The following is a 23,488-nucleotide window of genomic DNA, read 5'->3' on the forward strand; positions in this document are numbered from 1 at the left end:
TGGTCAGATTCAAATTTTGTTTCGAGTCACTTACTCGGCTCAAAACTGCTCTTTACAATAAAAAGTATATATATATATATATATATATATATATATATATATATAATTAATAATGTTATTTTATATTTTTGTAATTCAATTAATATTTTTTATATTATATGGTAATATTTTTGTTTTAAAATAATTTATTTTGATATAAATATCATATAACATTTGTTAAATTTACTTTTTAAAAGAAAAATTTTATTATTTTAATATATAAAATTTATAAATTTGTATATACTAATGTTTCATGAAATCGACCTGGTTTAATTTGGTTTCTTTTTGAATCACTTCGAGTCAAAATAAATCTGTTAGCTTTTTAAGGTCGGTTTCCATGTGATCTCACAAATATTTATGGAACATTTTATGGAATCCAAAATAAATTAAAGAAGATGTTTTTAGTATTAAATAATCTTAATTAATTAATGAATAATAATATTAATTATATTACAGATATTTTTTACATAAAAATATATAATTTATATTTATCAAAACTTATATATATAAAATAATAAAATTTAGGGTAAAAAACACAAATAAACCATAGGAGGAAAGTTATTACATGAATAAGCCAAATTGAAGATTGATTCACGAATGAGTCAAAGCATACTTATATGTAATTCGAACCTATTTGGTTCGAACTACATTTCCATATAAATCAAACCTATTTGATTCGAACTACACACACATAATTGGTTCGAATTACACACGAATAGGTGCCATCACATAATTCGAACCTAATTGATTCGAATTCCAGTAATTGTAAATCGAACCAAGATGGTTCGAATTACTAAGGAACAGACCTGAATATGTTACGTGCATGGGATCGTAATTGATGAATATGTTTCGTTTAAGGAGTTTTAAACGAAATGTCTGTTAAACACACATGGGAATAAATTAGTCTACGAATTAAATTAATTAAGACATGATGCGGAAATTAAATAACATCAAAATGTAAAGTACAGATGTTTTCATAGTAATACACACAAACATCTAAAGGTGGATACGAAATAACACTGATAACAAAATACATAGACGAAGATAGGTAACATACAACTCGAAAAAGAAATCATCTAAACAGGTGCGACCCCGTGAAGCAACGACGTGGAATCCGTGTCCTCTGACCTCTCCAGATAAGCGGCTCCTCATCCTCGATCTCGTCGTCCTCGTCCTCGTCCTGCGGGGTTGGCTGTGCAGGCGTCCTAGGCTGGACATGTACCGGTTGGGATGAGGACGGCCCGACAACTAAATGCGACCCAGCAGTATGTGCCGAAACTGGGGTACCACCCAAAGCGAAATACTCAGGAGGAGGCACGGAGGGAGGCTCATTCAGATCGACATGTAACGGTGCCTGTGTCTCCGTCGTCTGACTCCGCCCATGGGCAGCCTCATCATCATGCATGATAGCACTGATCTCATCTAAGAAGGGGGATCCACCAAAATCCCCATCATACCCAACACTGGCAAGGAGGTCTGAAAACGTGCTGCCCGGACTCACCCATGGCGTACTCTCCTGAAGTGTGTGGTCGTCAGGGGGAACTTCAACGAAGTAATCTCCGAGCGGCCCCTCCCTAAGTCTAGCCTCACCATGGGCAGTAGGATCTCCGGTGGCGTATCCCTCTCCACCAAGGTCGCCATGATGGGGACTAACAACCCCGACTGCACCCCTTCCCCCACCATCCACGTCACGAAGATCACCATCGTCGTGGCCCGCAACGGGTGCCCTCCGTCTGCCTCCACGTCCTCGTCCTCGACCACCACCCCTACCTGCCTCATCAGCCTCCTTCATAGCCTGCTCTAGCCACCTCCACTCACGCTGACTCCGTCATGTCCCGACACGAGCTCTCCTCTCAACCCGACACCTATCAGGGATGTCGTCGACTCGATCCATGTCAGGAACTCGCCCAGGACCCCTCTGTGACGCCTCGACAGGAATAGGAACGCCCCTCGGATCCCCCAGATAAAACTCGGGTGACAAGAACCTCTTTCCATGCTGACTCCACCAGTCTAGGTAGGCGTGCGAAGGTCCAGGGTCAGCAACAACATCGAACCGAAGGACGTGGTCCGCACGGGTCTCCCAAAGAATATGCCAATGCTGTAAAGCGGACGGGAACCAACGATCACCGCCTCTCCCGTCCTTCGACATCAGAAAGTTGATGTTAAGGGCGGGACGCGGGAGGGGTTGCACACCACCGAATTGTGGTAGAACCATATCTACTTAATGCCACTCTACAACGGTAAAGTATATCAGCGACGTGACAGACCGCCACACCGCCATGTGTCGAGGCTCCAACGCCTCCGGATGCACAACCTGAAGTACCTCGGGGGAGCTATACAGCATCCAGATAAACTGCACAAAAAAATAGCTATGTTGTCACGCCAACTCCCTCTACAGAAACATCTGATGTCTAGTTATTCAAATAAAAATAACTGGAACAACACTCACATTCCTAGGCTGTAACATGTCTATCTTCAGTCTCGTGCTCTGCACTCTAGGACCCTTCTCGCTGTAGGAAGGGCTGTAACCTGACCACCTGCAGCGCACATGGGTGTTATGTTTAATCAGAAGTATGACAGATTTGTAATATAGTACAAGTGTACATGAACATTAGTTATTTTAACTTGAAATAGAAAAGTCTGAGTAGCGTACCTAGATGCCAAAGGCCAGCTGCACGTATCATACCCAGCAGGCCTAAACTTGGGAAAGTGCTGGAAGATCCAGAACCGAAGTAGCTGAAGTGGGCCCGCTAACTTCACCACATGTCTGTTTGCCACTCGGCACATGCACCGGTACAAGTGTACAACCATGCCAATGCTGCAGACCCCCAACTGTAGGAACCCATCTCCTCAAGCCTAGCTACGTAGGGAAGCCATCTGATGTGAATGCAGTTGCCGGACTTGTCGGCAAACAGCTGAGTGCCCAACAACATCATGATATAGGCACGAGCAAAGCGCCGCACAGTCTCCTCATCGGCTCCCTCGGGACACTCTCCGAAAGTCTCCTGGAACCAGGTGCAATTTACTGCGAACTTCTGAACCTGGCTCGGATGAGGAATCACTCCAAGAAACTCCTCGAACCACACCCAATCTGGACGTCCACCCTCGATATACATATGGAAATCTGTAAGGCAACCGCTGACATAACGCCTCCACTACCAACCCCAACTGGTACGCCACGTCCTGAAGCGTGATCGTGCACTCTCCGAAGGGTATATGGAAGGTGTGCATCTTAGGATGCCACCGCTCGACGAAGGCGCTGACAAGGGGCTCATCTAACCGGAACCATCTATCGTTCAGCCTAGCCAGATGGTATAACTCGGCCATCTGTAAGTAGGGAACATAACGCTCATCGAGTGGCATGCCTTGTTGCCGCCGCATGCTCCTAATGCATCGCTGCGGCTGCGCATTAAATGGACCGCATTATTAGAACCACATACAATACTGGTAACTAAAAAAACTAACACAATAAACCACTTACATAAACCACTTACATAAACCATCAACACAACTGCATATAAAACCACTATCATAAACCACTTACATAAACCATCAACACAACCGCATATAAAACCACTTACAAAAAACCACTTACCCTACACCACCAACTAAACCGCATGCAAAACCACTAAAATAAACCATTTGCAATACCACTACAATAAACCACTAACAATACCACCTAACAAAAACCACTTACATAAACCATTAACACAACCGCATATAAAACCACTTACCCTAAACCACCAACTAAACCGCATGCAAAACCACTAAAATAAACCATTTGCAATACCACTACAATAAACCACTAACAATACCACCTAACATAAACCACTTACATAAACCATTAACACAACCGCATATAAAACCACTTACAAAAAACCACTTACCATTAACCACCAACTAAACCGCATGCAAAACCTCTAATATAAACCATTTGCAATACCACCACGATAAACCACTAACATAAACTGCCACTAAAACCACATGCAAAACCACTAACTCAAATAAACCATGTGCACAAAGTTTTCTATGTACTAACCTCGTCGTTGATGACCCCGGCTATATGAGCAACCCCGTCCAACCGGTACAGCCTTGCAGGATCGTCCCCCATCAGCTGAGTCTTCGGTTCTACTATTTCTCGGATTGAATCTGGGTCGTTTTCTCTGGGATTTGGTGGAGAATGAAAAATGAGAAATGGTTCGAATTTGCTTGATTCGAACTCCTTATATAGCCCAATTGTACGTAACTCGAACCAATTAGGTTTGAATTTGTGGTGGCACTTAATCATGAGTAATTCGAACCAATTAGGTTCGAATTATGTGATGGCACCTATTCGTGTGTAATTCGAACCAATTAGGTTCGAATTATGTGTGTGTAATTCAAACCAAATAGGTTCGATTTATATGGAAATGTAGTTCGAACCAAATAAGTTCGAATTACATATAAGTATGCTTTGACTCATTCGTGAATCAATCTTCAATTTGGCTTATTCATGTAACAACTTTCCTCCCATGATTTATTTGTGTTTTTTACCCTAAATTTTATATTAAATTTTAAATTACATTTATAATATATAATTTTACAAATACTATATAACATTTTGTAGGATTCAAAATAAATATAAAACGAAACCCTAAGCATTGGAGATAATTTTAATTAATAATAATTATGATTATATTATATGTGAATAATATTATATGATCAGTAAATATTATTATTTTTTGTTAATATTTAATTAATAATAATTTTTTATATTTATAAAAATTTACATACATAAATTAATACAATTTATACTGATTTTTTTAATTTATATATATAAATTAATAAAATTTATTTATTAAAAATAATTTAATATTTATATTAATCAAATAATAATAAAAAAATACTAAATATTTCTAACCCAACAATTTCTCGTTATATATTTGACAGACCGCTGCAGAAGCTGGGTTTTAATATTAATTTATAAACAAAATTCAGCTAACAGTAGAAATATTATTTGCACATGTATCTTCCTCTTCTATCTTTTTGAGTTAGTATATATATAAATTAATTATTTGAACAAAATTATTCACATTTTTAGTGTTTATCAAATTAAAAAATACATCACTGCATCTGAATTAGTCTCGTTTATTGTGATAGCGCTAAAAGAATAATGTACGTGTCACTATCATTTAATTTAACAGTGTTATTATTGTGTATATCTTCGTTAATATAATTTATCTTCACAGTATTATTATTGTGCGCGTCTTAATTCACTTTTAGCTACATCTGTTTTTATGTGTCAATATATGGAACGTATCCTTTGTTATTTACTATTTATGATTTTACTATTTTACATGCAATTTCATATTTACCCCCTAACTATATATAAATTACGTTGCTCTTGGTTTCTTCATTCAAGTCATTATGCTACATCTTCTTATAGAGTCAGGAGGGTTTTCAGCTTCCATGAGAGTTTGGATGGTTGTTGACTTGTTCTTTTAAATTATGTAAAGGGAAAGTTTATATAAAAGGCATCCATGTTTAATAAGTGCTAACTTAACTCAAGTTAATATAAAGTTCCATAAAGAAAGAATAATAGAGTTAGAATATGCACACTTAAATAACAATTAATTAAGCGTACTAGATACTATTTTAATATTAATATTAAATTTAGAACAATGTTAATGGAATTAATTTTAGATATTATTTTTTATTTTTAAATGTAATTGAAATAATTTAAAATTAAAATTTGTATTAGATATATTATTTAAATGATATTAAAATCAATAAAAAAATATCGTATTATTTTAAAAAAAATAAATAATATACTGTTAATTATATAATTTATTAAATTTGTTGAATGATAATTATAATATTATTATTATTATAATATTGTAATAAAAATTTAAAATATATTCAATTCAATTAGATGTATTATTTTGGTATTTTATTAGTGCCTGATTCTAATGAAGCCGTCAGACAAAACGCACCAACAAAACGCAACACCTCTCAATGTAAGTTCAACAACCTGACACTGCTAAAAGAAACTCCTTTGAATCGAACAAAAACAGCTTACTCCAATTAGGATGACAAACACGTCTAAATTCGTCAGATCAATCTACGTAACTCATTAAAAAAAAGTAAGTTAGGATAAAAAATTAGAACAGTCAAATAGTAAAAATTCGCTTAATTTATACAACTTAAATCTTGAGTTTTGGCGAATGGGACAGGTTTTTTCATTGAATTTAGTATGTTTTGATAAGAGATATTTTTACAATTTTTTTTGTTAAAATTCAACTTCCTTTAATTCAATTATTTTGTTTTGGAGATAATATTTATAATTATGTTTTAAATTATATTTATTTTGCTTTGAAGACAATATTTATAATTATATTTTGGATGAAAACTTTATTTATAATTATGTTTATTAGATATTTATAATTACAAAGACTTTAATGTTTATGAATATAAAAATTATAATTTTTTTATGCCTTTAGAAATTATAATAGTTAAAGAAAAAGATGATATTTGGCGGATTTAACCCGCCAACCCGCCAACCCGCCAGTCCGCTGTTAGGCATGGCGGGGTGGAATTTTGGGACCAACTCACTAGGCAGAACGGAACGGATCAACCCACAAAAGGACGGGTTTTTGACAGAACGGAGCGGGACAGAACGGGATGGACTTTTTCGCTTGGCACCCCTAAGCCCAACATCGATTGGCTCTCAATTAACCGACAAAAAAAAACTTCTTCACAAAGTCACAGAACTTTTAGTCCCGTCTTAATACAAAAAAAAATAAAGCTTCTCTTATCACACGTCACCCTTCTATGTTAAAATTGAGTTGGTTACTCATAGGTTAGTAACAAACTTTTAATAGAGTTCAATATTACAATAAATTAGTTTTTAACCTATCAAATTAAAAGATATCATGAAAAAAAATTGAGTTGGGCATTTAAGACATTTCGACTAATAAAAATAGGATTATCACAGTTAATTTATTCACCCATCCCTATACGACAAACAAGTTTTGGACAACTTGTTCGTATCTACCATACCATATTCTGCTAAAAGCCTAAAAGCAAGTGGCATGCGGGATAATTTTTCTAACTTTTAATTGGTACAACTTAAAAGTTTCAAATATAGCAACGCCATCAAATTCTATGCTGAGTTAGTGTTTTAGAATAGAGGATTATTAAAGGGTAAAATTAAAAAAAAAAAGTTGACTAATTGTTATTTATAAAAAATTAATAAAAAATTATTTTTAAAATTAATCGTAAACATTAGAAATAAAATCAAAATAAATGAAATACTAAATATTTTTGAAACTCATTGTAATCCCGAAAGAAAAAAAAACATTACCCTTTCTAATAATATCCTCTGTTGACCAAAAAACAAAAATGAAAGACAAAAAGAAGTTTTTCATCTATCTTAGGCATGTTAATCCTTTCGTATATGTGCTGATTTTAAATAGACCATGTAATTTGGTACCCGATTTAAAAGGTGAGTTTACAACTATATTATCTTCCATGTCTTTTGTCTATATTTCATCACTTGTTTCGTTTATCTTGTATTGTCATTTGTCTAAGCTTCACAAGTGTTCTAATTTTTCTAGTTAAAACGAAATGGATGGATAGGAAACCTGGCCCTTGGAGCAAGTTACATCAGTTTGCCATGGTGTGGTACATTTTTACTGTGCTAAGAGATCTAGTAGCAAGTTGCTATTGATTTGATTATTTGTTTTTTTTTTAAATGTTTTTCAACGAGTAACTTTCAACTAAAATTCAGTGTTTTGGTATTTATCCGGTGCATGCTGAAGTAGAGTTAGTTAGTTCTAAAAATGAATGTTGCTTAGCTTATTTATTTTCAAGAAGAAGAGGCCAGGAGGTCATTATTTTGTGAAACAAAAAAAATGCTATGTTCACACTAAAAATCAATCACCAAATTAGCTAATATATATATAGGTGAATGCTATCCAACTCCCTTTAAAATAACATGTAACTTATTCTTCATCATGTGTCACATTGTAATTGGTCATTGTCTTAATCATAGTTGGGTTATTTTATAATTTATTATTTTAGATTAGAAATGGTATAATTTCTTAAAATATCAAAATCTCACTCCTGTGAATTGAAGCACATTTCCACTCCTCCATTTTTTCTTCCTCACTTTATCACGTAGATTAGGTCCTTCAAAGCACCGCCGTCGCGTTCATGACAAAAAGCGCCGACGCCATCTACTGCCCTCCCACACAATCTCTTTCTTCAGTGCATCATTCTTTAGTCACGTCATTGAATTTCATCGTTTGTAACTTCGTCGTCCTTCTCAATATAGCTAGCGCCTCTTTTTGCCATGAATCATTACTTACCCACATAATTAATGGTTAATTTAATTATTAAATTTTTTCATTAAAAAAATATATCTTTATTTAATTACGTGATGAAACATATATTTATATGTAAAATATAATATAATAAAATAAATCTATTTAAAATATTTAAAAGTATAATTAAAATTATAAATATACAAATATAATAATAAAATTTATACTCCAAAAAAATAAACATGTTTTTTATCATATATATTATTTAAAAAATAAATATATTATTAAAACTAATAACAGAAATTTAAAATGATAAAATTTAACTTTTTTACCGTATTTTTTAGAGTATTTTTATTTTTTTAATTTATTAGTACTTTATTATTTAATTAATAATTAAATAAATTATTTTTACAAAAATTTATTTTTTATATTATATTAGAGAAGAGATCAATATAATAATTTAAAAAATAAATTTAAAAAATTTTTTAAATAAAAATATTTAATATTAAGATTTTAAATAGAAAAATAAATTATATAAATATTTAAGAGATAAATATAAAATACATACCTAAAATAAATAAAACAGATAAAATAGGAGGACTCTTGAGAAATAGAGAATTATTTTTGTCTGTTTTATTTATTTTAGACATGTATTTCATATTTATCTCTTAAATATCTATCTATACAATTTATTTTTGTATTTAAAAATTTTAATATTATCTATTTTTTATTTAAAAATTATTTTTACATTATTTTTTAAACGATTATATTGGTCTCTTCTTTTAAGATAATACAAAAAAATAATTTCTCATAAAAATAATTTATTTAATCATTAATTAAATAATAAAGTACAAATAAATTAAAAATTAAAGAATAAAAATATTATAGAAAATATTTATAAGAAAGTTAGATTTTATCATTTTAAACTTGTGTTGTTAATTTTAATAATTTATTCTTTTTTAAAATAATTTATGTATGATAAAAGATATGTTTACTTGTTTAGACTATAAATTTTACTATTATATTTGTATGTTCCTTATTTTAATTATATCTTTAACTATTTTAAATAGATTTATTTTATTATATTATATTTTACATATGAATATATGTTCTATCGTGTAATTAAATAAAGATTTATTTGAATGAAACAATTTAATAACCAAACTAAACATTACTTATGTTAGTAAAGAGTGATCCACGACGGACAGAGGGATCGAGTGAGAGAATAGAAAATAGCGATGACGTCAGCGTTGGCTATATTGAATAGAACGGCAAAGTTACTGATGACGGAAATTTAACGACGACGTCGTTAAAGGAGGAAGAAAAAGAGATTGTGAGAGGGCAGTAGATGATGACAACGTCTGGCGCTTCTTGCCACCACGGCGACGGCGATGCTTGGAATGACGGAAGCTATGTGACGGAGAAAGAACGGAGGAATGGAAAGATGCTTCAATGAACAGGAGTGAAGTTTTGATATTTTAAAAAATTATATCATTACTCATTTCAAATAATAAATTACAAAATAATCCAACTATGGTTAAGATAATGACCAATTAAAATATGACACATCATGAAGGATAATTTACATGTTATTTTACAGAGAGTTGGATAGAATTCACCTAAAGTGTATTTTGTATTAAAACATAATTTAATGATTATTTTTTGTGTACATCTAATATGGTGGTTTTCAAAATTAAGAAATATAAAGACCTGTTTAGTTTGAAAAATATTTTGTACTTTCATTTTTAAAATTTTATGGAAAAAAAGAGTCAAAGTTATAATAAAAAAATAGCATATATAATTCTATCTTTTGTTTATTGTTTTTCACTCTGTTTTGTTTTTGATAAAATCTTGAAAAATAAAAATAAAAAATTATCAATATCACAAAAATTATTACTACTAGTAATGATCTATTTCATCAATTTCTCTTTATAAATTAGTTTATGGTTATAATGTAGTTTTGCCTTTAGAAATTAATCTTAATATTATGAGGATGATGCGTCAAGAGAAATTATTAATTAAAAATTATTGGAATGCAATATTTGATAAGTTGACTTGGATAATGAGTATTTATTAGCACTACTCGATCACATTATTCATCAAAAAGATAATGTGGCTCGCATATATAATCGACGAGTAAAAGAAAAAGTATTTGGTATTGGTGAACTAGTTTTAAAAGTTATTTTGCGGATTAATAAAAAATAGAGTTTATGAAAAATGGTTCCCTACTTGAGAAGAACCTTTTCAAATAATTAATTTTTATGCAGAGAATGTATATCGAATTAAACATATTGATACTGGAATAGAAATTAAATCGGTAAATAGAAAGTACTTAAAATAGTATCGATGTTTGCAAAACGGTAATTGAGTTTGAAGTTGAAGTAAAGATAAATTCAAAATGTCTTTACAAAAAAGAAACTTGACATTCCAAGCTTTCAATCTTCATAGAGTTGCAAGAGTTGGTCTAGTTGTTCCTTTATCCAGGAGTGATCTTATGCAAGTGACTGAAGTTCTTGAAGACGCTCGCTTTCTGCAGTCTGATGTTGGAAAGCTCGACTGTCCAAATCATCTTTTTCCTTTAAAACTGAAAGAACCTCTTTGTCAAGTAAACGTTTGGTATTTTGAAGTTTATCGAGAGGTTTTTGGAGAAGAACTTTATTTTGCTTGATTTCAGCGAGTTCTCTTTCGAGTTCCTTTTCTCTAATGATTAGTTGATTCATTTCAATAGAAGCATCAGTTAGATGAGCTTCATAATTTGATGCTTTATTTTTTCTATCAGCTAAGGAAACTTCAACCTAGACACTTTGATTTTTTAATCTCTTTCATTCCTTTTCGATGGAGCTCAAGTTCATTTTGGCATGAGAAAATTTTTTGTGTGATTGATAAAAGATACGAGTGGCTTGACTTGAATAGAAGGATCTTGAAGGAGAATATTAGAAATCAAAATCTGATTAAATTCAGCATTAAGTCCATCTTGTGAAAACCATACTTCAACAGGATTGACAAGCAGAAGTTTTAGTTTCTGAAGAAGATTGAAAACACCTGGATCAATAGAATCTCTTGTTATATTTTGATCATGTGTGCTTTCAAGAAGATTAGGAACTTATGGGTTCTGATTTAGATGAACTGATTTGTTCTCAGAACTTGATAACTTAGCTTTTTTGCCTTTGGAAATCTTCGAGATAACCCCAAGAAACTCACTAACAACATCATCACCTTGGCTGATATCAATGATTTCTTCTTTTTGGTTTATGACTTCTGTATTTCTAGTCTGAAGCAAATAAGAAATTGGATCTTATGCAAAGGATGTGAGCTCGACTTTGTTAAAAGGAGTATTTATGATGATATCATGTGTAGTCGATGGAACTTCAATGAGTTTGCAATAAATTTATTTTAATATTTGTTTTTTTTTTTTGGCTCAGTATTGATTGGTAAAGACGAGTTGGCACTAAAAGAAGTAAAAGACAATTGGTGAACTTTGAGGAGGAGTTGTTTCTTGCATACAAACCTTTCAATTAAAGAGGTTGTATTCTTATGTTTGTATATGTAATAAAAAATGTAAATGCTTTAGTTTCCTCAGAATCTTCTAAGTTATAATTAAGAATTAGAAAAAATGTCTTCAGGGTCAACCTCAACACTTGCAGTGTTTGATGGAAAATTTCTGGTACTTGGTGTTTTTAAAGGAGATTCGACTGACTTATTAGAGTGTTGTTTTTTTGCCTAAAAAAATTAGATAACTATCTTTGAAACATAAGTATAAAAAATAATTAGAAATATTGTTTGTTTTGATACATATGCCAAACTTGATGCTGCAGAAGAAGCTTTCGAGGCTTTCATTTTTTTTCTTGAAACTTTGGATGATTCTGCTTTTTTCTTCGATGCAGCAATAGTGACAGGTTTTTCACCTATGGTTGGGCCAATTTTCAACATACATTCAATTGGGGTCTTATATTGCTTTTAATTTTATAATTATGTCATTTTCATGTTAAAAATGTTAAAATTAAATCAGAATGTATGCAGTCAAAGATTTAATTAAGGTTTTAATTATAAATACATTTAATTTGCGAAGAAATATTCAGTTAACTCTAATATTTTTTACATTAGGAAGAACTTAATTACAAAATTAAAGTAGTATAGGAACCCATTGAAAGAAAAAAAAGTATAGAAAATTAATTAAAAATTTGGTGAAGTTATCAGAACTAACAGAGTAATTAAACCTATATTTAATTGATGATTCAAAAGTATGTGGCAAGTATACGAAAAATACCTTAAAGAAAGAAGTTTGATGAAGCTGAATTCCACCAACAGTGGAAATTTGAAAACCTTGAAAAAAGAAAGAGTTGATGAAGTTGAATTCCGCAGACAATAAAAATTTTGAAAAGGAAAAGATTTTTGCTTATAGACAAAGAACAAGGTAATTGAAATAATATTACATTAGAAAAAGAAAGGTGTGTAATGAAGAAGCTTTTGAAAAAATTCAAAAGTTCATGAAGTGAAGTATATATAAAAGAAAATGAAAGGATTTAATAAAGGAGAAGTTAAACCTCTGAAATTAATAGGGAAGTGTGCATGATGGGATGCGCATTTAATAGATATACTTAATGGAGCAGTTTTTCATATTTGATGTCAATTATGGATTCCAAACGTTTTCTCTCTTTAGATTTAAATTCTTTTCTTCTTCGCAAATTTTACTAAGATAAAAAGGAAAAAGAAAAATTTGTTTGAATCGACAGACTTATTGTTTTCTAAGCCTAGAAGTCGTCGATTCAAGGGGGCAAATTGTTGCTTCGAAATAAATCCAAAATTAGTAGTAAATATATCAACAATATTTGTTAGAATTCGTCGAGTAGGTTCTTGAGTTTATTGAAGGTGGTCATCGATGAACAAGGAATATTGATCGAAAAGGTTTGTGTAAGATTCGATGATCGAAGCAATAGAAAGACTAGTAATTGAGATAATTAAAGACGGTTATTACATCATTTATATGGCGGAAACAGTTATATTTGATTTTTCATTTACAAAACACGTGATTGAATTTGATTGGTTGAATTTGGCTATAAATAGACAAAGTTTGGAAGGAAATGAGGTTGGAATTTGTTTTACAAAAAACACTCAGCAATTTCACATCCCAACAACTTTTTTATCTTACTCTTGGATTCCTTCCACTATTTTACATTCCTTTTTTTTTTTGCAAATTACTTTCTTTACAAAGCTTTTCCTTTCTTTACTTTCTTTTATGCTTACACATTGTATTTGAATTCAAAGTTTTCGGATCATGTCAGAGATATTTTATTTATTTAAATTAGTTTTATTTCGTTATCTTTGTTTCTTTTGAATTCTTTTTTATTTTAGTCTTTTCAATTTCCCTTTTTCATTTCAAGTTTTTTTTTTGTTAGTTCAAATTAAGATTTTTGAAAGATCTCCCCCCAAGCCGTGCATTCGACTTTCGTCAAATACGGCTTTCCACAGAATTCTATATGTATCCATATGTATCTATGAGATCGAGTATGGAATTCTATTTTCTCACTTTGAAATTGAGTATTCGTTTCCCCCTTTTCTTGCTAGGATTGAAAATTCAGTATTTTACATATCCATACGATTGTGTCTTTGAATTTTCGAAATAGTGTAAAGTGTTTCAAATCATTGTTATTTGACTCGGACCTATTCTAAAAAAGTCGAGGCATTTCAAATTTTTAACACGGACAAAGTGCACAATTTAAAACTGGTATTTATAAAGAGAAGTAGGTTTCGCTCCCCAATCATTAGATATTAAACCAACTCAAATTTGCTAAAAAATTGCATAACAATATTAAATGATTAGTTTAATGGCTTTTGCCTTTCAGTTCCAGTACTTCCTCAAGGACCCTGAGAAATACGATGTTAAATATAAGTACATGTTCACCAGTCACTACGTGAAACTTTGGTTGACACTATCTCTGCTTCTTAAATAAAATAGTTTAGACGCATTTTCTTATATATGTCCTTACAAATTATTAGTTTTCTCTTTTTCAATTATCTATTATCCATCATTGATCGAAGAAGTACGTACGAATAATCTGAAAATAAACATAATTGTTTGCATTTATTACAAGGAAAATTACTATTATGAAAATCTAAAGAGCGGAGTTACACTTATATCAAATGAAATATGTGTCTTATTTTAATGTTTGCAGGCTAGTGCAGAGCCATTTCTCGTACTTGGCATGTTGGTGACTGCTCTTGCAAGTTGCCACTGATGATTAGTTAATGTACGAAAGTTACATAGGATGATAGGAAGCCAAGGAATTCATGTAGATCGAATTAATAATTAGATGAAGAAGTGATATTATTAAGGCAGGTGCATTCTAGTATATTTCATTTTTTCTTTTTGGTGCCGTTTAATTATTCCGTGAGGTTTGATTGAGAAGAAATGTCTGTCTAGAAAGCCTAACAAATTAAACACAATGTACTATTTGAAGGATTATCATGTGTTCATAACACACGCAGCGGAAGAAAAGAAAGTAATCCTTAAAGATCTATTTTGTGTTTAAACTTTATTCCAATAATATATAGATAGTAGTATATCAGATTTAAATACCTGAGTACGCTAGTAAAAATCCTTTTCTCCTTCGATGGTACGAAGGCGCTATGCGTATCCACACCGAGACCAATATTTGCTGTCAACCCCTTGATCAATGGACATCTGATCTAATTGAGAAACCTCTTGCAACTCTTTGCACACCATAAAATTCGTCTCTAAGAATTAGGTTCACATACATTTATGTGCGTAGAGATAAAGGAATAACAACCCTTGTTATTCTCTCTGTCTTTCTCATGTTTTCCTCTACTCTTGGCATACATATATATAGTATGAGATTTGTTACTGATTTTAAATTTGAATCTCAATTCAAATTTAAATCATATCTTAAAATTCTAAATCTGAATCCTTCAAATTTATGAATCATATCATAACTCAATTTGAAACAGAATCAGTTAGGATCTCATCCAACTTTATAATTCAAATTTAGAAATAGAATAACTAATTATTCTCAAATCTCATTTAATATTCTCAATTATCATACTATTATTATATTTTTGGTGCTAGCAAAAAGTATAATAATATTCCATTTGAATTAATATAATTATTTATTTGATTAAATCAAAATAATAATTAAATAATTCTATAGCAAAGATTAGAACACTCGTTAGTGTGTGACCCCATAGGTTCAATACTAAGCGGGTAGTAAATTAGTCATACTAAATTTACTAATCAAGATTGGCGTCTAGCAATACTCCTCAACGGCCCGATAGTATGAAGTAATATATTTTTACTAAGAACCTTAGAAGAACAAAGTATATTTCCTTCCATCTTTCCAGCTCTTGGTTAACCCTTAGAGTATGGTTTAATTGTCAAACTCTAACATGTTACCATTATTATAATGAATTGTGAATGACCTAAGAAACTCATTTCTTCATTCATTCAATCCCCTTGGCCAAGATTTTATTCATCTCAGTCATTATAATCATATAGCTCAAATTCTTTACCGAGAGTTGACGGATTCCTTATTAACTAATCATTAATTCTACAAGTATTTAAATCATACCCAATATCCATTCAACTAGCACCCTAGGGTATTAGGTGTCCGGAATCAAAGTATAATAAATACATTGTTAATTACTATGACAGTCGCAGGTCAAAGGAAACTCTATTACTATGTTCATCTTGAGAATATCCTATTGACAAATATCCGGTAATTATAACCATTAGGAATTCTCAAAGTGAGTCAGTTCAATGGTCATATCTCTATATGCACCATCTATATATATAATTTAATAAATGAGATCTATTAATCTTCATCCAATGAAGACCATTATATATATATTGGTCTTTCCGGATTATTAATGCCCTTTTTAATAATCCTATGACCAAGAACAATTTAGATTAAATTATAAAAGATTTATCTCTCAATATTATGATCACTATCACAATGATAAATCTCTAAATTTAATCAAGAATATTATTATATTAACATTTAATATAATAACAATAACAAATTATTTGAAACATGATTGATTGGATTGTGGTCATACTCCTTATTCCCAACAATCTCCCACTTGCACGAGAGCCAATCATGATAGATTGGATCTTGGGCATACTATTATCACAATAATCTTCCACTTGCACTAGAGCCAATCAATCATGTGTATAATTTTTCAATGCACATTTGTGTTTATCAAAACTCTTTTGACCTTAAACACCTTAGCTTTTTGAGCATGTGTGCTTTGACCTTTTGCAAAATACACTTAATGTATAATAAATATCACGTTTTCTTAAAACATGAAATCTCCCACTACAATAATGCATAATTTTATTTTAAGGACAATCCTTATTGAACATAATTATAAAAAAATCTAAGTAACCATTAGATCTATCTTTATAAAATTGTATCATTATACAAATAGGCTACTTTTTCGAAAAGTTAGTTTGACGATCAAACTTTTTATACTTTTAGGAGAAAGTACATCCTCTATTGAGTGGTATATAATTCTAATAAAAGTAATTGTACTCCCACTCTTTCTTTAAGATGGAATCCCTTTTCCAAAAAAGAGTTGAACCTCTTGTCATAGACACTTTGTCATAAGAAGAGTGATAAAAATAATCTCATTATTTCTTTAGGGTAACCAATAAATCTCATTTATCGGACCTAATATCAATTCTATTGTTGTGCAATCCCTTAACACATATAAGACATCTCCAAACTCTAATGTTCTTGAGTTTTAGCTTATGTGTTTTCCATATCTCATATGGTAAAAAAAATTGATTTAGTGAGAAATTTGTTAATTTAGCAAAATTTCTAAAATGTAATCCAAATATTTAACAAAATAGTCAACTAAATCAAATTTCATGTTTCTTAAATATAATGGAGTACATAGAGTACTAGTATTTGTGCATGAAGAGAATCTCATTCTCTATTCAATAGAATATCAATTAGATAATTAGAGATTTTACTTTAAGCTCTTATAATAAAAATACTCAATATCTTTATTATTGGTCAAACCAACTCTTAAGAGCAATTTTGATTGGCATCCTCAATACTCATATTGAGCTTTTCCAAAAAGATTGCAAACCTTAATCATATTAGGGCCAATTATAAATTGTTTGTAACAAAATAAATCTCTAAAAATGCTTGCAAGAACAATTCTCGCTAAAGCCATTTGGCTAATGGCATTCCAACTTCTAAAGTTATTTAATTCAAAATATATTGCCCAATACTCCCACTAGTTTAGATAAAATATTTGATAGTCATACTATCTTACTTGGACACCATACATCTTCTCAAGATGTTCAATAATAAATAGTGGGTATATGCTTTTGAAATTAGAACTCATAGTTGTCAAAAACAATCCATACTGTAATAAAATAATATTTTAAATACTTCACAAGTACTTATTATTCTATCACCAATTTTTATTGGACAATATTATTTCAATAGGATTATCATGTCCATGGAATCCTTTTATACATAAGAACAATTCTCAATGTATAGTCAATTTATTACTTTCAAGCATGCCATACAAAAGATAGACATATTTAAAAATTTAAAACATGAAAGTAAACCAAGAAATCTATATTTCTGGCAAAATTATTTAGAATCGTGAATGAGTACCTTGATTGTCAAGTTGTTGCTCATACCTATTCCAAATAAATATGATTAAATTGTATGACATACAATTATAATCCCAAATAATTATCTGGTTGTCAAACAATTATTTAACTGAATTATATCTTATACCCCTAGGTTGTCTAGGTTCAAGTATAAAATTAATTCTCCTTATACATCATCATATGAATAAATAAATTCTGTCTTTGAGTACAAGTCTCCTGATTCTCAGGTTGCTCCTTGTAAACAATAGATAAAATTTATTTTTGACAATATCCTAACTTTTAGGATTTATTTCATTTGTTAGAGAATTTCTATCAGTATTCATGGATTAAATTTTATACTCCCAGGTTGTCTAGGTAAAAAATATAAAATTAAATTCTTAATACATCAAATGTATACACTGATTATTATTTTGAAAATAAAACTCCTGGTTGTCAGGCCGCTCTTTATAATCAAGAATATTAGAAAAACTAATTTCTAAAATTATAGTGTTCAAAACACATCAATCAAATCAAAATTTGATTTTTCATGTACTAACGTTTAGCATTTAAAATGATCAAATCAAATTTGACCTTTATATATACACTTATATATAAAAAATGAACAAAAGATATTTTGTATCTTATTCTTTTTATTGTGATCAAAATCACAATAAAATTTAATAAATAAATAAAATCATACAAAATATTTGATTATAAATATAACTTTTATATTAAAAACGGATAATTTAATCACAATTACATAATTAAAATAAATTAACTATTAATTTATTAGAAAACCATCTCAATGGAAATAAATACATCATATACTAAAAAAAGTAATTTGAATTAATCCTATTAATTTACAAACTTTAAAAAATAGGAATAAAAATTTAAACACAAAAAGCCAAAGCTCTGATACCACTGAAGGATTACCATGTGTTCATAACACACGCAGCGGAAGAAAAGAAAGTAATCCTTAAAGATATATTTTGTGTTTAAACTTTATTCCAATAATATATAGATAGTAGTATATCAGATTTAAATACCTGAGTACGCTAGTAAAAATCCTTTTCTCCTTCGATGGTACGAAGGCGCTATGCGTATCCACACCGAGACCAATATTTGCTGTCAATCCCTTGACCAATGGACATCTGATCTAATTGAGAAACCTCTTGCAACTCTTTGCACACCATAAAATTCGTCTCTAAGAATTAGGTTCATATACATTTATGTGCGTAGAGATAAAGGAATAACAACCCTTGTTATTCTCTCTGTCTTTCTCATGTTTTCTTCTACTCTTGGCATACATATATATAGTATGAGATTTGTTACTGATTTTAAATTTGAATCTCAATTCAAATTTAAATCATATCTTAAAATTCTAAATCTGAATCCTTCAAATTTATGAATCATATCATAACTCAATTTGAAACAGAATCAGTTAGGATCTCATCCAACTTTATAATTCAAATTTAGAAATAGAATAACTAATTATTCTCAAATCTCATTTAATATTCTCAATTATCATACTATTATTATATTTTTGGTGCTAGCAAAAAATATAATAATATTCCATTTGAATTAATATAATTATTTATTTGATTAAATCAAAATAATAATTAAATAATTCTATAGCAAAGATTAGAACACTCGTTAGTGTGTGACCCCATAGGTTCAATACTAAGCGGGTAGTAAATTAGTCATACTAAATTTACTAATCAAGGTTGGCGTCTAGCAACACTCCTCAACGGCCCGATAGTATGAAGTAATATATTTTTACTAAGAACCTTAGAAGAACAAAGTATATTTCCTTCCATCTTTCCAGCTCTTGGTTAACCCTTAGAGTATGGTTTAATTGTCAAACTCTAACATGTTACCATTATTATAATGAATTGTGAATGACCTAAGAAACTCATTTCTTCATTCATTCAATCCCCTTGGCCAAGGTTTTATTCATCTCAGTCATTATAATCATATAGCTCAAATTCTTTACCGAGAGTTGACGGATTCCTTATTGACTAATCATTAATTCTACAAGTATTTAAATCATACCCAATATCCATTCAACTAGCACCCTAGGGTATTAGGTGTCCGGAATCAAAGTATAATAAATACATTGTTAATTACTATGACAGTCGCAGGTCAAAGGAAACTCTATTACTATGTTCATCTTGAGAATATCCTATTGACAAATATCCGGTAATTATAACCATTAGGAATTCTCAAAGTGAGTCAGTTCAATGGTCATATCTCTATATGCACCATCTATATATATAATTTAATAAATGAGATCTATTAATCTTCATCCAATGAAGACCATTATATATATATTGGTCTTTCCGGATTATTAATGCCCTTTTTAATAATCCTATGATCAAGAACAATTTAGATTAAATTATAAAAGATTTATCTCTCAATATTATGATCACTATCACAATGATAAATCTCTAAATTTAATCAAGGACATTATTATATTAACATTTAATATAATAACAATAACAAATTATTTGAAACATGATTGATTGGATTGTGGTCATACTCCTTATTCCCAACACTATTTTGACACAACGATTTCCTTTCATGTTTTTGAGAACTTACTGTCAGGAGGAAAGGAATATTAGTTGTGTTAATTCTGGTGAAACTGTGTAACTACTTTATAACTACTTTCCTCACTTGGACATATAGTTAACAGAATCTGTTAGTATTGGTGATATTTTGTTACTGATGAAGTGAGGCTATATATAGCTATAGTGTGTCACTGACAAGGTGCTACGAATCATTCACAGTTTCACAATACATCAATAGAAATTTTCTCTTATCTTTCTGATAGATTTTATACTTGACTCTCTTTACTTGGTTGCTTGCTTCTGTCATATTACTCCTTTCACGAACAAGATCGTAGCATTTTATCAATTTCATTAAGTCTGGTCTTTAATTTAGAATTAATTTCAGACATCCTCCAAGACACGGATTCAGAGTCTTAAATCCCAGCTTAATTGGTGAGAAAGACTAGTTTTGTCTCTAATTATTTTGGCAAAATAAGAAAACTTGTTGATGCCTTCTTTGTCATTGGTTATCACCTTCAAGAAGATGACCATATTCAAGCAATATTAGTGGCTTTTCTAAGGGGTATTTTGCATTTATTTCTTTGTATGTCTCAGTCCAAAAATATTATTTACATACTAAAATCAGTTATCAGAATTAATTATTAAAGTAAAATACACATTAAAATACAAAATACACATAAAAAAATAATTAAATTATACATATATTTATATACAAATATATAATAATTAATTTTAATAGTTAATTTTAATGTATGTTTAGCATGTTATTTCTCGTTTACCTTCTTTCACAGTTACAAAAACTGAATCTTGTTTGATTGCATATGAAGACAAGATACATTTAACTTTTATATTTTTTATATTTTTATCTCAGATATTAATTTAATTTAAAAATATATTATATGATATTTTATACTAAAATATTATTTTAACTAATTATAAGAAGATTAAAATATTTTTTTGAATAAGAGAATTTTTTAAAATAAATAATTTAATTAAATTTGTAGCATATTTATCAATTTATATCGCATTGATTTATTTTGTTTATACAAGATATATAAAAAATAATAAAAATATTAATAATTTAAACTAGACCAAACTCTTGAAAATAGAACACTTTCAAATAATAGGAAAGATGGATAATTTTACATAATAGAAAAGATGGACGGTTTCACATAATAGTTTGGTCTAATTTAAATTATTAATATTTTATATTATTTTCAAATATTATATTTTTATATTTACAAATACACATATCTCGTTTACACTGTAAAGTGTAAACAAGATAAATCAATGCAATATAAATTAGTAATACGCTATAAATTACATATTTCGGTAATTAAAATAATTAAATTATTTATTTAAAAAATTCCTTTGAATAATGTCGTAAAAGTATTAAAATACTATTTTTAATATTTTAAAAAATATTAATTAGAAAAGAATTAAGATACCATTTTAAATTAAATTATATTAAAAATATTAATTTTTACTATTTTTTTTAAATAATCTATTTTTTAGAAAAACTTTTAATAAAGTAAAATAATTTTATATTTAAATATCTTATATAAAAAAATTATTTAAAAATTATGTTTAGATACATAATATATTTTATTATTATATTAAAATATATTTTATAAATAAAAATATTAGAAAAAATATAAATTATAACTTTAAATTTTTTATTTTTTTAATATTTTTATTTTTATTATTAAAATTTTATCAAATATACTAAAAAAATTTTATTAAATTTGTTTTTTATTAACTTAATGATACTAAAAAAATTCTAAGACTTCCTTTTATATTGATATTTTAATTGTCGCTAATAAAACCATTTTAACGAATAGACTGAGAGTTTTCTTTTTTTCCTTGTTTTCAACTTTAAAATTTCTTGTTTCAGAGGAAACTCTCTTCTTTTATGTGAAGAAGATATGAATATATAAACTTTATGATTCTATTCTCAACGTCCTAGGGAGGCTTTCAGTTATCATGGAAGTGTAGATGGTTGTTGACTTGTTTAGTTCCGTAGAGTAGAAGGTTATATATAGGACATTTATGTTTAGCAAGTACTAACCTGACTGAAGTTAATATATAGAAATTCAATAGAAGAAAAATAATAGAGTTAAAATATACACACATAAAGTATTTGGTCTTGATACTAGCATCAAGAGTATCGTTAATATTTGGTTTTAATTTAATTTAATTTTATTTTAAATTTCACGTAATACCACATAAATATTTATGAGATTATATATTATAAAAAATAATTTAAAATTTAATATAAAATTTATTATTTTAATACTTTGTTTTATTTTAACTTAATATTAAATAACAAAATTATAATGTTTATTTAATGAATTTAATAGATATACAGATAGTATTTTATTAGTTTTTCCTTAAAATGATATGGTATTATTTTACTAATATGAGTATTATTTTAAAAATAATATCTAATAAAAAATTTAATTTTAAATTAATTCAATTACTGTAAAAGCTCAAAGTAATAAAAAAATATGCTGCCAATTAATTATAGCTCAAATGACATAATCTCTCTATATTCATTTACAAGATTGCGGGTTCTAATTTTTTCTTAACAAATAAAATAAAATAAAATAAAATAATATATCATTGAAATTACTCTAAATATTATCATAACATTATAAAAAACACTGAATTAAAATATACTCAAATCAATTAAAAGTACTCTGAATTAGTATTTTTTATTGTGATAGCTCTGAAATCAATAATGTACGTATCACTATCATCTAACCTAACAGTTATTTAAATAAAAATATACACATATTTTTAATATTTATTCAATTGAAAAATGCATCACTACAATTAAGGTAGTCTCTTTCACCGTATTAGCGCTGAAATCTACAATGTAGGTGTCACTGTCATACAATCTAAGAGTGTTATTATTGTGCACGTTTTCATTCACGTGTCAATGTATGGAAGCA

General features: G+C 29.2%; 1 protein-coding gene across 1 annotated transcript; it reads right to left on the minus strand.

Annotated features, from left to right (window-relative positions):
* Positions 1-2,260: 2,260 nt before the first annotated feature.
* LOC130975389 (protein MAIN-LIKE 1-like) lies at positions 2,261-4,150 on the minus strand. Its single transcript, XM_057900194.1, has 5 exons — positions 4,079-4,150; positions 3,154-3,441; positions 2,800-3,044; positions 2,489-2,576; positions 2,261-2,392 (listed from the first exon to the last, which is right to left on the minus strand). Exons 1-5 carry the CDS (start codon positions 4,148-4,150, stop codon positions 2,261-2,263), a joined length of 825 nt encoding a protein of 274 aa, XP_057756177.1.
* Between the last annotated feature and the right edge of the window lie 19,338 nt (positions 4,151-23,488).

The sequence above is a fragment of the Arachis stenosperma genome, chromosome 4 (genome assembly GCF_014773155.1).
Source record: "Arachis stenosperma cultivar V10309 chromosome 4, arast.V10309.gnm1.PFL2, whole genome shotgun sequence".
NCBI classification, from domain to species: domain Eukaryota; kingdom Viridiplantae; phylum Streptophyta; class Magnoliopsida; order Fabales; family Fabaceae; genus Arachis; species Arachis stenosperma.

What these genes read in the sequence shown, in the direction of transcription:
- LOC130975389 (XM_057900194.1), bottom strand. Translation starts at nt 4,150, where the DNA reads ATGGGGGACGATCCTGCAAGGCTGTACCGGTTGGACGGGGTTGCTCAT. An exon ending in CCGGGGTCATCAACGACGAG is followed by an intron (nt 3,442 to 4,078) that starts GTTAGTACATAG and finishes TTTAATGCGCAG; the next exon opens with CCGCAGCGATGCATTAGGAG. An exon ending in GAGTGGCAAACAGACATGTG is followed by an intron (nt 2,577 to 2,799) that starts GTGAAGTTAGCG and finishes TGTGCGCTGCAG; the next exon opens with GTGGTCAGGTTACAGCCCTT.